Below are 16,103 nucleotides of genomic sequence, written 5' to 3' on the forward strand. Positions count from 1 at the left end.
ACCCTCACTTACGAACACCACCCTCACTTACAAACACCATCCACTATTACAAACACCACCCTCACTTACAAACACCACCCTCACTTACGAACACCACCCTCACTTACAAACACCACCCTCACTTACGAACACCACCCTCACTTACAAACACCACTCACACTTACAAACACCATCCACTATTACAAACACCACCCTCACTTACAAACACCACCCACACTTACAAACACCACCCACACCTGTGAACACCACTCACACTTACAAACACCACCCATATATGTATACATATATACATATATATGTATGTGTGTGTATATATGTATGTATGAATGTGTATGTGTGTGTATGAATGTGTATGTATGTGTGTGTATGTGTGTATGTGTGTGTATATATGTATCTATGAATGTGTATGTGTGTAGGAATGTGTATGTATGTGTGTATGTATGTGTGTATGTCTGTGTATATGTGTGTGTGTATGAATGTGTATGTGTGTATGTGTGTGTAAGTATGTATGAATGTGTGTGTATGCGTGTATGTGTATATATGTGTGTATATGTGTATGTGTGTGTGTATGTGTGTGTGTATGCCCTGGTGGTCCCCCTTTTCAAGAAGGGGGACCGCACAGACTGTAACAACTACAGGGGCATCTCACTCCTCAGTGTGCCGGGAAAGGTCCTGGCAAGGATTATTCAACATCGCCTTGCCAGGCACGCTGAGGAGAGGCTTGCGGAGCCCCAATGCGGTTTCAGGAAAGGGTGGTCCTGCACAGATGCCATATTTTCTGTCCGTCTGCTACAGCAGAGGTGTAGGGAATTCCAACAAGACCTACATCTCTGTTTTATTGACCTGGTCAAGGCCTATGATACCATCAGTAGGCCTGGGCTCTGGGTCGTTCTTCGTGCTTTTGGAGTACCTGACCCTCTGCTCACGATCATTAAGGACCTTCATGATGGTGAGCGGGCCCGGGTAAAACTACGTGGCCGGGAGTCAGAGCCATTCCCTGTACACCTTGGGGTGCGACAGGGATGTCCTCTGGCTCCCACATTATTTAACATCTATTTTGACCACGTAGTTCGTGAAGCCTTCAATAGCTGTACCGGGGGAATCTCCATATGGTACAGATATAATGGGAGGCTAATCGATGCCCGGGTGCGGTCAAGGGATGGCTCCCTATTACTCAACCACGTTATGTATGCTGATGATTTGGTAATAGCTGCTCAGTCAGAGGAGGAGTTGGAGACGCTGCTGCTGAGACAGGAGCGTGCCACTAAGAGGTGGGGCCTTACCATCAGCCCCACCAAAACTAAGCACCTGCCTGGGTATTTTGTACCATCGGACACTCCACCCCCACAACTCCCAATCGGTGATGGGGCAGTTGTGGAGAGAGTGGAGAGTTTCCCATACCTGGGCAGTGTGCTTATGACTGGCTCCAGTTTAACAGCAGAGGTCTCACTCCGAATCAGTCGAGCGGCAATATATTTTCATCGGTTGCGTAACGCTGTGTGGAAGCTACCTGGTCTGTCGCTCCGCACTAAGCTTCAGGTCTTCTCGGCCACGGTCATTCCCTCCCTTCTCTACGCTTGCGAAACGTGGACCCCCCTAATGGAACATCTTCGCTGGTTAGAAACATTTAGACTGGCCTGCCTACGATCCATCCTGGGTTTAACCAGACTGGATTGTGTGAGGAGCTCACAAATCCTTGAAAGATCTGGGCAGGGTCCCATCGGTGAGCTCCTTCGGTAGGCAAGGCTGCGATGGCTGGGTCATGTAGCCCGCATGCCCAGCCACCGCATGCCGAAACAGCTTTTGTTTGGCCGGATTGAGGGGGCTAAGCGGGCGCGGCACGGGCTAGAGAAGAGATGGAGTGATGTGGTACAGGAGGACGTGGAGCTGAGTGGACTTGCCGATGACTGGTACCAGCGGTGTCAAGATCGGCCTCTGTGGAGGAGGCTCGTGAAGGATGCTACTGGGCAGTTGGAGGCAGTCGCCCTCCAACAACAACGGAGGACGGAGGAGCGACGCTCAGAACAACGAGCGGAGCGCCGGGTGGCTAAAGCACAGCAGGTTGGCACAGTAGGGGGCACAGGTGGTGCATCAGCCAGTCATCTCAGTCAGTCGACCCGTGGCACCTGGGTCTGCCCCGTGACCTCCTGCCAGCGGGCGTTCGACACTTCACGTGGCCTCACGGTGCACATAGCCTGGCACAAGCGTCGTGGTGACGTCACCGCCACTTAGTGGCGAATGGCGGTTGTTGTTGTGTATGTATGTATGAATTTGTGTGCGTGTAGACGAGGCAAGCTGGACCGAGCGGGAGGCAGCCTCCGCCTATCACCAGGTGGAGTGCGCTGACCGCCAGCTCCACGTTAATCCGCCCCAAATCACCCAAAGGTAAGAACGAGAGAGGAGCAGGAGAATCATCAAAGTCTAAGAATGATGGCAGCTCAGATCAAAGCAGCTCAACCAAGTGGGCTGATATCATCGTCATCATCATCGTCGTCATCATCATCGCCGTCATCATCGTCGTCATCATCATCATCGTCGTCATCATCATTGTCGCTGTCGCGTGGAAATGCATAGCAGCAGCCAAATAACACTTGGATACAAGCGTGGTGATGTTGATTCCTCTAAATGTTGAGCGGGGAGATACTCACAGAGACACCCATAGATACACAGAGACACCCATAGACATACACTGACAACCATAGACAGAGACACCCATAGACACACAGAGACACTCATAGACACCCACATACACCCATAGACACTCATAGACACACAGAGACACACAGATACACCCGTAGACACACAGAGACCCACAGAGACACCCAGACCCAAAAAGAAGTTTAACTTTCGTAGATGCAACCTGTACCGCCACGTGGGTCTACATTAGCGTTGAAGGGTTCCCGACGACTCGGAGGTTTAGGGGCTTTCGCCGTAAGTTTACTCGAAGCTTATTACAGTACACGAGGGTGTAACAACTTCCCCAGGGGTCCCGGGCTACGTCCCACTAGCCCCCCCGTCACAGCCGGCTGCCCCGTGCTGCCTCCTCTGCGTCCGACCGTGGGTTCAGCCAACCCGGCCGACCGAGGAGCGCGGTCACCTCCAGCCCTGTACGCTGTGCTATCCCCTACTCCTACCCTCTTGCCCCTGGCTCCCCCCGTTCCACCCTACTCCGAGCCCTGGCTCCAGCAACGACCCCGCCTACGTCACGGGGTTCCCCTTTTTATACCAAGGGGAGACGTGACGTCATGGAGCCGCCCGGCGCGCATGACGTCACGTTTCGTGACGCCATCGCGCCGGACGGCACACCTGACGACACGTTTCCATTTGACTCCTCTGCATTAGTAAAGGTCTCTGGTGAGTCTCTGTAAGTCTCTGTGGGTGTCAGTGGGTCTCTGTGGCTCTCTGTGGGTCTCTATGAGTCTCTGTGGGTCTCTGTGGGTCTCAATGAGTCTCTGTGGGTCTCTTTGAGTCTGTAGAAAAATGCGTTTAGAGCATTTGTCTGCCACGTGATGATAACGATGATGATGATGACGATGATGACGACGGTGATGATGACGACGATGATGATGACACCAGCCACTTTGGGGGGGGGGGGGGCATAGCGCGGTTTGTGTATACAAAACAAGTTGATAGCTTCAGTTGTTGTGGCTGATGTTGTTGTTGTTGTCACGTGTGCAGCGATCCAGCGTATCTTCAAGACTTCCCTGACGAAGCGCCAGAAGCTGGAGCTCGCCGCCATGGACGCGGTTTGGTTTTTTACTTTGGACGAGGGGGAGGAGGAAAGCCGAGGGGGCGTGGCCAATGGAGGATATGACGACGACGATAACAACTACATCCTTGTGAGACTCACACACACAGTCACACACACACACAGACACACACATACACAGACACACACACAGACACACACAACTACATCCTTGTGAGACTCACACACACAGACACACAGACACACACGCACACACAGACACACACAGACACACACACACAGACACACACAGACACACACAGACACACACATACACACAGACACACACAGACACATACAGACACTCACACAGCCACACACACAAACACAGACACACACAGACACACACAGACACATACACACAGACACAGACACACACAGACACACACAGACACAGACACACACACACAGACACACACACACAGACACACACACAGACACACACAGACACACACAGACACACACCGACACACACAGACACACACACAACTACATCCCTGTGAGACTCACACACAAGACAAAGACAAAGATCCCCTATATAGCCTTCACAGACTGTAGGGGCAAGTGCTGTTAGCGAGCACCTATGAAGGCCAGAACGTTACACGAGGGGGTGGGTGGCCAGCACCACGCCCGACCGCCTTTGTCTCCCCAGTGGCGATGTTTACACACCACACCAGCTACTCATTTGAGGCTGAGTCGACCTAGGGGAGGCCCGGGACCGGTTCAGATAATCGTCACTGTTGGTGTTGGCCGTGAGTGGGAATCGAACCCCGGGTCGCCAGGTTGATAACGCAGCGTAACGCTAACCGCTGCACCACCACTCCCCACACACACAGACACACACAGACCCCCAATTTGACCTTCACCCTGATGCTTTCCGTGACCTCCCCGTGACCCCACTTTGACCTTCACCCTGACCACTCCGCGTGACCTCCCTCGTGACCCCTGCAAGGTCCAGAACGAGCACTTCTACTACCGCTTCGAGCTGAACGAGACGATTGGGCATGGCGGACAGGGCGTGGTGGTGCAGTGTCTGGACCACAAGACTCGGACAATGGTGGCGCTCAAGATCCTCGCCTCGCCCTCCAAGTGAGTGGGCCCTGGTGCAGCGGTGCAGTCAACAGCAGCAGCAGCAGCACCAACAACAACAACAACAACGATGTCAACAACAACAATGGGCCAACTATGGGACTGCTGTTGTCACTGTGAGCTAACACTCACAGTGACAACAATAACAAACTATGGCTGAAACATCCTTTACTTGACTCGCTCGAGCACCCACCACCATCACGACCACTGCCACCCCCATCACCACCACCACTGCCACCACCATCACCACCATCACACTACCACCACCCCTCTCTCGCTACCACCACCATCACGACCACTGCCACCACCATCACCACCACCATCACACTACCACCACCACCATCACACTACCACCACCATCACGACCACTGCCACCACCCCTCTCTCACTACCACCACCACACTACCACCATCACACTACCACCACCACCATCACAACAACAACAACCGCCATTCGCCACTAAGTGGCGGTGACGTCACCACGACGCTTGTGCCAGGCTATGTGCACCCTGAGGCCACGTGAAGTGTCGAACGCCCGCTGGCAGGAGGTCACGGGGCAGACCCAGGTGCCACGGGTGGACTGACTGAGATGACTGGCTGATGCACCACCTTTGCCCCCTACTGTGCCAACCTGCTGTGCTTTAGCCACCCGGCACTCCGCTCGTTATTCTGAGTGTCGCTCCTCCGCCCTCCGTTGTTGTTGGAGGGCGACTACCTCCAACTGCCCAGTAGCGTCCTTCACGAGCCTCCTCCACAGAGGCCGATCTTGACACCGCTGGTACCAGTCATTGGCAAGTCCACTCAGCTCCACGTCCTCCTGTACCACATCACTCCATCTCTTCTCTAGCCCGTGCCGCGCCCGCCTAGCCCCCTCAATCCGGCCGAACAAAAGCTGTTTCGGCATGACCCAGCCATCGCAGCCTTCCCCGCCGGAGGAGCTCACCGATGGGACCTTGCCCAGATCTTTCAAGGATTTGTGAGCTCCTCACACAATCCAGTCTGGTTAAACCCAGGATGGATCGTAGGCAGGTCAGCCTAAATGTTTCTAACCGGCGAAGGTGTTCCATTAGGGGTTCCACGTTTCGCAAGCATAGAGAAGGGAGGGAATGACCGTGGCTGAGAAGACGTGAAGCTTAGTGCGGAGCGACAGACCAGGTAGCTTCCTCACAGCGTTACGCAACCGATGAAAATATATTGCCGCTCGACTGATTCGGAGAGAGACCTCTGCTGTTAAACTGGAGCCAGTCATAAGCACACTGCCCAGGTATGGGAAACTCTCCACTCTCTCCACAACTGCCCCATCACCGATTGAGAGTTGTGGGGGTGGAGTGTCCGATGGCACAAAATACCCAGGCAGGTGCTAGTTTTGGTGGGGCTGATGGTAAGGCCCCACCTCTTAGTGGCACGCTCCTGTCTCAGCAGCAGCGTCTCCAACTCCTCCTCTGAATGAGCAGCTATTACCAAATCATCAGCATACATAACGTGGTTGAGCTATAGGGAGCCATCCCTTGACCGCACCCGGGCGTCGATCAGCCTCCCATTATATCTGTACTATATGGAGATTCCCCCGGTACAGCTATTGCAGGCTTCACGAACTACGTGGTCAAAATAGATGTTAAATAATGGGGGAGCCAGAGGACATCCCTGTCGCACCCCAAGGTTAACAGCGAATGGCTCTGACTCCCGGCCACGTAGTTTTACCCGGGCCCGCTCACCATCATGAAGGTCCTTAATGATCGTGAGCAGAGCGTCAGGTACTCCAAAAGCACGAAGAACAACCCAGAGCCCAGGCCTACTGATGGTATCATAGGCCTTGACCAGGTCAATAAAGCAGAGATGTAGGTCTTGTTGGAATTCCCTACACCTCTGCTGTAGCAGACGGACAGAAAATATGGCATCTGTGCAGGACCGCCCTTTCCTGAAACCACATTGGGACTCCGCAAGCCTCTCCTCAGCGTGCCTGGCAAGGCGATGTTGAATAATCCTTGCCAGGACCTTTCCCGGCACACTGAGGAGTGAGATGCCCCTGTAGTTGTTACAGTCTGTGCGGTCCCTCTTCTTAAAAAGGGGGACCACCAGGGCATCCTTCCAATCCTGCGGAACCCGTCCAGTGGTCCAGACTGTTGTTATGATGTCATATAGGGCAGTCTGTGCACAAACGCCGCCCTCCCTCAGCATTTCGCTTGGGAGATCATCTCTGCCCGCTGCCTTTCCTCGTCTCAGACTTCGGATTGCCTTCAGTACTTCCTCAACAGATGGCACCTCAGCCAGCCATTCACAGGGGGTGACTTCTTCCAATATTTGAGGCACCGCAGTCTCAGCAGGGTCATCCTCACTTTGTGCCACAATGTTTTCCTGGCTGAGGGATTTTCCCTCCCCCAGGACCTCACAGAAATGCTCAGCAAATCTGCAAACCTGTTCCTGGGGGTTGGAGATTGGGTCACCGTTTTTTCCCCTAATGATGGTAATAGGTGTGGCGCTGCAGATTACTTTTTTGATGGAGTTAAATAGAGATTTGTGATCATGGGCCACTGAGGCAGACTCCATCTCCTCAGCAACCCGCGACCACCACCCATCCTTGCAGCGCCTCACGGCTCTCCGAACCTCCGAGTGAAGGCTGCGGTAAGCCTCCTCATTCTCTGACGTGGGATTCTGTAGCCGATGACAGTGGGCCTGTCGCTTTTTCTCAACCATCCTGAACACCTCCTCTGTCAGCCAGGGTCTCTGGGGAGGTCTGGACCGCGTACCCAAAGCAGCCATTGCAGCTGCATGAGTCACAGTCCTAAACCTCGCCCATTTATCCTCGACATCAGGAGGAGTCAGGGACGATGCCAATCCCAGCCGCAAGCGATGATGAAATTCTCGCTTGCAACTTTCATCAGATAACTGAGACCAGGCCACTTTAGGTTGGAATGGGGTCCTGGGTGAATACCCACCATCGGAGTGGAAGAATGGCAGGCGCATCTTACAGATGACTAGTCGATGGTCAGGGGGCAGATCAGCTCCACGGTAGGTCCTGGTGTCAAGGACATGGGCTCGCATCCGCTTGTCCGTCACTATGTAGTCCAGCAGATGTTCTTGCTTGGACCCGGCATGCATCCATGATGTTGTGTGGATGCGCCGATGCCGGAACAGCGTGTTGGTAATTACAAGCCCATGGGCTGCACAACAATCTAGCAGCCTCCTACCGTTGTTATTGAGCTGATCTGGCCCCTGCCCTCCAATCACTCCAGACCAGGTGCCAGTATCATGACCAACTCGGGCATTGAATTCACCCAGCATGATGACTCTATCCCGAGGGGCCACTTTAGCCAGCACCTGCGACAGGAGGTCATAGAAGGCATCTGACTCATCGGCTTTGCCTGCATCCCTCCACGGATGTTCATCTTCAATGGGGGCATAAGTAACGACGACCACCATTCCTCGCCTCCGGTTGATGGGAAGGCGAGCCCAAAGTAGCCTGGGACTTACAGCTTCCCACACCTCACCGCCACGCTCCCACGCCCCCTTCATTCTTTTGTTCAAAAGAAGAGCCACACCCTGTTGTTTGGCAGTCTGCTGCCCCGAGTAGAGGACTGTCCACCCCTCATGGTGGCAGGAGCCAGAGCCGGTCCACCGGACCTCCTGAATGCCACAGAGATCCAGGCGGTACCGGTCCAGCTCCCGACAGAGGAGTGGCAGCCTCTCCTCCGCAGTGAGCGTTCGAACATTCCACGTGGCCACCCGTAATGACTTTTCGTTGTTTCTGGAGGAGCCCCGAGGGTAGATATTCAATCTCCTGGCTCCGCCAATTGGGGTTTGGCCAGGAGACGTCATAGATGCCTGGCCCCCCGGGGCCTCCGGCACAAGCTTATTAGTTACATATTTCAGTTTAACTCGTGGTTTAGTGGTAATTAATTGAAGGTGGAGGGGTTACCAGCCCCTCGCACCCGTCCAGAGCCCCCGTTTAGCCCCTGTGGTGGACACATATGCCATGAGGGGAGGAGCCAATCAAAATTGGACCTCTCCCCACAGCACTCTCCACGACAGAGTTGCCCGTCCGGCACCGCACGGAGGTAGGGGGTTGTTTTGCCGGACCACCATCACACTACCACCACCACCACCATCATCACCATCACACTACCACCACCATCACCATCACACTACCACCACCACCACCCCCACACTACCACCACCATCACGACTACTACCACCACCACCCCCACACCACCACCACCCTTCCCCACCATCACCACCATCCCTCCTCTACGTTATGTCTAAACTCTCTGTCTCTCTGTCTCTGTGTCTCTCTCTGTGCACTCGCTCACTCGCGCGCAGCTCCATGCAAGAGGAGAACCAGCTGAGGGAGATGCAGATGTCCATGGAGCTGCAGAGCCACCGTAGCGACGTGGACTTCAACGTTGCCAGAGTCCTGGAGACTTTCTCCTTCCGAGGACATAAATGCCTTGTCATGGAGCTGTTGAGGTACGAACAGCACCAGCACCAGCACCACTCACTCACTCACCATCACCACTACCGCCATCACCACCACTCACTTACCATCACGACTACCACCATCATCACCGCTACCACCACGACTCACTCACTCACCATCACCACTACCACCAGCACCACCACTCACTCACTCACCATCACCACTACCACCAACACCACCACCACTCACTCACTCATTCACCATCACCACTACCACCAGCACCACCACTCACTCACCATCACTACTACCACCATCACCACCATCACCACCACCACCACCACCTACTCACTCACCACCACTCACTCACTCACTCACCACTACCACCACCACTCACTCACCCACCATCACCACCACTCACCATCACCACTACCACCATCACCACCCACTCACCACCACCACACCACCACCCACAGAGACCCACAGAGAGGGGCATCGCTGACGCCTCTGTCTCCCCGTCACAGCACGAACCTCCATTGGCTGCTCAGAGACATGGGGCAGGGGCACATCGACGAGGACATCGCGAGGGCCTACACCAGGGGCATCCTCCGCTTCCTCGCCTATGCCAAGTCCCGGGGCATCGTCCACGGGGACATAAAGCTGGTGAGCGGAGGGCAGGCTGGGGGCGCGGACGCTCGCTTCGACGCTCGGCACTCTGACAGATGTAGATGAAACTGGTCCTCCACGTTCTGTAGATGTAGATGCCACTGGTCCTTCACGTTCTGTAGATGTAGATGCCACTGGTCCTTCACGTTCTCCAGATGTAGATGCCACTGGTTCTTCACGCTCTGTAGATGTAGATGCCACTGGTCCTTCACGTTCTGTAGATGTAGATGCCACTGGTCCTTCACGTTCTGTAGATGTAGATGCCACTGGTCCTTCACGTTCTGTAGATGTAGATGCCACTGGTTCTTCACGTTCTGTAGACGCAGATGCCACTGTTCTTCACATTCTGTAGTTGTAGATGTCACTGGTTCTTCACGTTCTGTAGATGTAGATGCCACTGGTTCTTCACTTTCTGTTGATGTAGATGCCACTGGTTCTTCACTTTCTGTAGATGTAGATGCCACTGGTTCTTCACGTTCTGTAGATGTAGATGCCACTGGTCCTTCACATTCTGGAGACGAATATGCCATTGCTTCTTCACGTTCTGCAGATGTAGATGTCACTGGTTACAGATGTAGATGCCACTGGTTCTTCACGTTCTGGAGATATAGATGTCACTGGTTTTTCGCGTTCTGTAGATGTAGATGCCACTGGTCCTTCACATTCTGTAGATGTAGATGCGACTGGTTCGTCACGTTCGAAAGATGTAGATGCCACTGGTTCTTCACATTCTGCAGATGTAGATGCCACTGGTCCTTCACGTTCTGTAGACGAAGATGCCACTGGTTCTTCACGTTCTGTAGATTTAGATGCCACTGGTTTTTCACGTTCTGCAGATGTATATGCCACTGGTTCTTCACGTTATGTAGATGAAGATGCCACTGGTTCTTCACGTTCTGTAGATGTAGACGCCACTGGTTCATCACGTTCTACAGATGTAGATGCCACTGGTTCTTCATGTTCTGTAGATTTAGATGCCACTGCTTCTTCACATTCTGTAGATGTAGAAGCCACTGGTTCGTCACTTTCTGTAGACGCAGATGCCACTGGTTCTTCACATTCTGTAGACGCAGATGCCACTGGTCCTTCACGTTCTGTAGACGTAGATGCCACTGGTTCTTCACTTTCTGTAGATGTAGATGCCACTGGTTCTTCACTTTCTGTAGATGTAGATGCCACTGGTTCTTCACGTTCTTTAGATGTAGATGCCACTGGTCCTTCACATTCTGTAGACGAATATGCCATTGATTCTTCACGTTCTGCAGATGTAGATGTCACAGGTTCATCAAGTTCTACAGATGTAGATGCCACTGGTTCTTCACGTTCTGGAGATATAGATGTCACTGGTTTTTCGCGTTCTGTAGATGTAGATGCCACTGGTCCTTCACATTCTGTAGACGTCGATGCCACTGGTTCTTCACGTTCTTTAAATGTAGATGTCACTGGTTCTTCACATTCTGTAGTTGTAGATGTCACTGGTTCTTCACGTTCTGTAGATGTAGATGCCACTGGTTCTTCACTTTCTGTTGATGTAGATGCCACTGGTTCTTCACTTTCTGTAGATGTAGATGCCACTGGTTCTTCACGTTCTGTAGATGTAGATGCCACTGGTCCTTCACATTCTGGAGACGAATATGCCATTGCTTCTTCACGTTCTGCAGATGTAGATGTCACTGGTTACAGATGTAGATGCCACTGGTTCTTCACGTTCTGGAGATATAGATGTCACTGGTTTTTCGCGTTCTGTAGATGTAGATGCCACTGGTCCTTCACGTTCTCCAGATGTAGATGCCACTGGTTCTTCACGCTCTGTAGATGTAGATGCCACTGGTCCTTCACGTTCTGTAGATGTAGATGCCACTGGTCCTTCACGTTCTGTAGATGTAGATGCCACTGGTCCTTCACGTTCTGTAGATGTAGATGCCACTGGTTCTTCACGTTCTGTAGACGCAGATGCCACTGTTCTTCACATTCTGTAGTTGTAGATGTCACTGGTTCTTCACGTTCTGTAGATGTAGATGCCACTGGTTCTTCACTTTCTGTTGATGTAGATGCCACTGGTTCTTCACTTTCTGTAGATGTAGATGCCACTGGTTCTTCACGTTCTGTAGATGTAGATGCCACTGGTCCTTCACATTCTGGAGACGAATATGCCATTGCTTCTTCACGTTCTGCAGATGTAGATGTCACTGGTTACAGATGTAGATGCCACTGGTTCTTCACGTTCTGGAGATATAGATGTCACTGGTTTTTCGCGTTCTGTAGATGTAGATGCCACTGGTCCTTCACATTCTGTAGATGTAGATGCCACTGGTTCGTCACGTTCGAAAGATGTAGATGCCACTGGTTCTTCACATTCTGCAGATGTAGATGCCACTGGTCCTTCACGTTCTGTAGACGAAGATGCCACTGGTTCTTCACGTTCTGTAGATTTAGATGCCACTGGTTTTTCACGTTCTGCAGATGTATATGCCACTGGTTCTTCACGTTATGTAGATGAAGATGCCACTGGTTCTTCACGTTCTGTAGATGTAGACGCCACTGGTTCATCACGTTCTACAGATGTAGATGCCACTGGTTCTTCATGTTCTGTAGATTTAGATGCCACTGCTTCTTCACATTCTGTAGATGTAGAAGCCACTGGTTCGTCACTTTCTGTAGACGCAGATGCCACTGGTTCTTCACATTCTGTAGACGCAGATGCCACTGGTCCTTCACGTTCTGTAGACGTAGATGCCACTGGTTCTTCACTTTCTGTAGATGTAGATGCCACTGGTTCTTCACTTTCTGTAGATGTAGATGCCACTGGTTCTTCACGTTCTTTAGATGTAGATGCCACTGGTCCTTCACATTCTGTAGACGAATATGCCATTGATTCTTCACGTTCTGCAGATGTAGTTGTCACAGGTTCATCAAGTTCTACAGATGTAGATGCCACTGGTTCTTCACGTTCTGGAGATATAGATGTCACTGGTTTTTCGCGTTCTGTAGATGTAGATGCCACTGGTCCTTCACATTCTGTAGACGTCGATGCCACTGGTTCTTCACGTTCTTTAAATGTAGATGTCACTGGTTCTTCACATTCTGTAGTTGTAGATGTCACTGGTTCTTCACGTTCTGTAGATGTAGATGCCACTGGTTCTTCACTTTCTGTTGATGTAGATGCCACTGGTTCTTCACTTTCTGTAGATGTGGATGCCACTGGTTCTTCACGTTCTGTAGATGTAGATGCCACTGGTCCTTCACATTCTGGAGACGAATATGCCATTGCTTCTTCACGTTCTGCAGATGTAGATGTCACTGGTTACAGATGTAGATGCCACTGGTTCTTCACGTTCTGGAGATATAGATGTCACTGGTTTTTCGCGTTCTGTAGATGTAGATGCCACTGGTCCTTCACATTCTGTAGATGTAGATGCCACTGGTTCGTCACGTTCGAAAGATGTAGATGCCACTGGTTCTTCACATTCTGCAGATGTAGATGCCACTGGTCCTTCACGTTCTGTAGACGAAGATGCCACTGGTTCTTCACGTTCTGTAGATTTAGATGCCACTGGTTTTTCACGTTCTGCAGATGTATATGCCACTAGTTCTTCACGTTATGTAGATGAAGATGCCACTGGTTCTTCACGTTCTGTAGATGTAGACGCCACTGGTTCATCACGTTCTACAGATGTAGATGCCACTGGTTCTTCATGTTCTGTAGATTTAGATGCCACTTCTTCTTCACATTCTGTAGATGTAGAAGCCACTGGTTCGTCACTTTCTGTAGACGCAGATGCCACTGGTTCTTCACATTCTGTAGACGCAGATGCCACTGGTCCTTCACGTTCTGTAGTCGTAGATGCCACTGGTTCTTCACTTTCTGTAGATGTAGATGCCACTGGTTCTTCACTTTCTGTAGATGTAGATGCCACTGGTTCTTCACGTTCTTTAGATGTAGATGCCACTGGTCCTTCACATTCTGTAGACGAATATGCCATTGATTCTTCACGTTCTGCAGATGTAGATGTCACAGGTTCATCAAGTTCTACAGATGTAGATGCCACTGGTTCTTCACGTTCTGGAGATATAGATGTCACTGGTTTTTCGCGTTCTGTAGATGTAGATGCCACTGGTCCTTCACATTCTGTAGACGTCGATGCCACTGGTTCTTCACGTTCTTTAAATGTAGATGTCACTGGTTCTTCACGTTCTGTAGATGTAGACGCCACTGGTTCTTCACGTTCTGGAGATGTAGATACCACTGGTTCTTCACGTTTTGCAGATGTAGATGCCACTGGTTCGTCACGTTTTACAGATGTAGATGCTACTGGTTCTTCACGTTATGCAGATGTAGATGCCACTGGTTCTTCCCGTTCTGTAGATGTAGATGCCACTGGTTATTCACGTTCTGTAGATGTAGATGCCACTGGTTCGTCACGTTATACAGATGTAGATGCCACTGGTTCTTCACGTTCTGCAGATGTAGATGCCACTGGTTCTTCACGTTCTGTAGATGTAGATGTCACTGGTTCTTCACGTTTTGCAGATGTAGATGCCACTGGTTCGTCACGTTTTACAGATGTAGATGCCACTGGTTCTTCACGTTCTGCAGATGTAGATGCCACTGGTTCTTCAAGTTCTGTAGATGTAGATGCCACTGGTTATTCACGTTCTGTAGACGAAGATGCCACTGGTTCTTTACGTTCTGTAGATGTAGATGCCACTGGTTTTTCACGTTCTGCAGATGTATATGCCACTGGTTCTTCACGTTATGTAGATGAAGATGCCACTGGTTATTCACGTTCTGTAGATGTAAATGCCACTGGTTCATCACGTTCTACAGATGTAGATGCCACTGGTTATTCACGTTCTGTAGATTTAAATGCCACTGCTTCTTCACATTCTGTAGATGTAGAAGCCACTGGTTCGTCACATTCTGTAGACGCAGAGGCCACTAGTCCTTCACGTTCTGTAGACGTAGATGCCACTGGTTCTTCACTTTCTGTAGACGTAGATGCCACTGGTCCTTCACATTCTGTAGTTGTAGATGCCACTGGTCCTTCACATTCTGTAGACGAATATGCCACTGGTTCTTCACGTTCTGTAGATATCACTGGTTCGTCAAGTTCTACAGATGTAGATGCCACTGGTTCTTCACGTTCTGGAGATATAGATGTCACTGGTTTTTCGTGTTCTGTAGAAGTAGATGCCACTGGTCCTTCACATTCTGTAGACGTAGATGCCACTGGTTCTTCACGTTCTTTAGATGTAGATGTCACTGGTTCTTCACGTTCTGTAGATGTAGACGCCACTGGTTCTTCACGTTCTGTAGATGTAGATGCCACTGGTCCCTCACGTTCCGTAGATGTAGATGCCACTGGTTCTTCACGTTCTTCAGATGTGGATGCCACTGGTTCTCCAAGTTCTGTAGATGTAGATGCCACTGGTTATTCACGTTCTGCAGATGTAGATGCCAACGGTTCGTCACGTTCTACAGATGTAGATGCCACTGGTTCTTAACGTTCTGCAGATGTAGATGCCACTGGTTCTTCACGTTCTGTAGATGTAGATTCCACTGGTCCTTCACGTTCTGGAGATGTAGATACCACTGGTTCTTCACGTTTTGCAGATGTAGATGCCACTGGTTCGTCACGTTTTACAGATGTAGATGCTACTGGTTCTTCACGTTCTGCAGATGTAGATGCCACTGGTTCTTCACGTTCTGTAGATGTAGATGCCACTGGTTATTCACGTTCTGTAGATGTAGATGCCACTGGTTCGTCACGTTCTACAGATGTAGATGCCACTGGTTCTTCACGTTCTCCAGATGTAGATGCCACTGGTTCTTCACGTTCTGTAGATGTAGATGCCACTGGTTCTTCACGTTTTGCAGATGTAGATGCCACTGGTTCGTCACGTTTTACAGATGTAGATGCCACTGGTTCTTCGCGTTCTTTAGATGTAGATGTCACTGGTTCTTCACGTTCTGTAGATGTAGATGCCACTGGTTATTCACGTTCTGTAGACGAAGATGCCACTGGTTCTTTACGTTCTGTAGATGTAGATGCCACTGGCTTTTCACGTTCTGCAGATGTATATGCCACTGGTTCTTCACGTTATGTAAATGAAGATGCCACTGGTTCTTCACGTTCTGTAGATGTAGATTCCACTGGTTCATCACGTTCTACAGATGTAGATGCCACTG

General features: G+C 50.9%; 1 protein-coding gene across 2 annotated transcripts in view; it reads left to right on the top strand.

Moving 5' to 3' along the window:
• The window catches only part of LOC142905851 (dual specificity tyrosine-phosphorylation-regulated kinase 2-like), a 65,013-nt gene that overhangs the window by 1,682 nt on the left and 47,228 nt on the right, over window positions 1-16,103 (top strand). For both annotated transcript variants that reach the window (XM_076053113.1, XM_076053114.1), the window contains exons 3-7: window positions 2,286-2,385; window positions 3,679-3,839; window positions 4,701-4,837; window positions 9,154-9,300; window positions 9,772-9,910. In XM_076053113.1, the coding sequence (XP_075909228.1) occupies window positions 2,286-2,385; window positions 3,679-3,839; window positions 4,701-4,837; window positions 9,154-9,300; window positions 9,772-9,910 (684 nt within the window). The remainder of the gene's footprint in view (window positions 1-2,285; window positions 2,386-3,678; window positions 3,840-4,700; window positions 4,838-9,153; window positions 9,301-9,771; window positions 9,911-16,103) is intronic.

The sequence above is a fragment of the Petromyzon marinus genome, chromosome 59 (assembly GCF_048934315.1).
Source record: "Petromyzon marinus isolate PM22_M1 ecotype Great Lakes invasive population chromosome 59, UKy_Petmar_22M1.pri1.0, whole genome shotgun sequence".
Classification (NCBI taxonomy): Eukaryota; Metazoa; Chordata; class Hyperoartia; order Petromyzontiformes; family Petromyzontidae; genus Petromyzon; species Petromyzon marinus.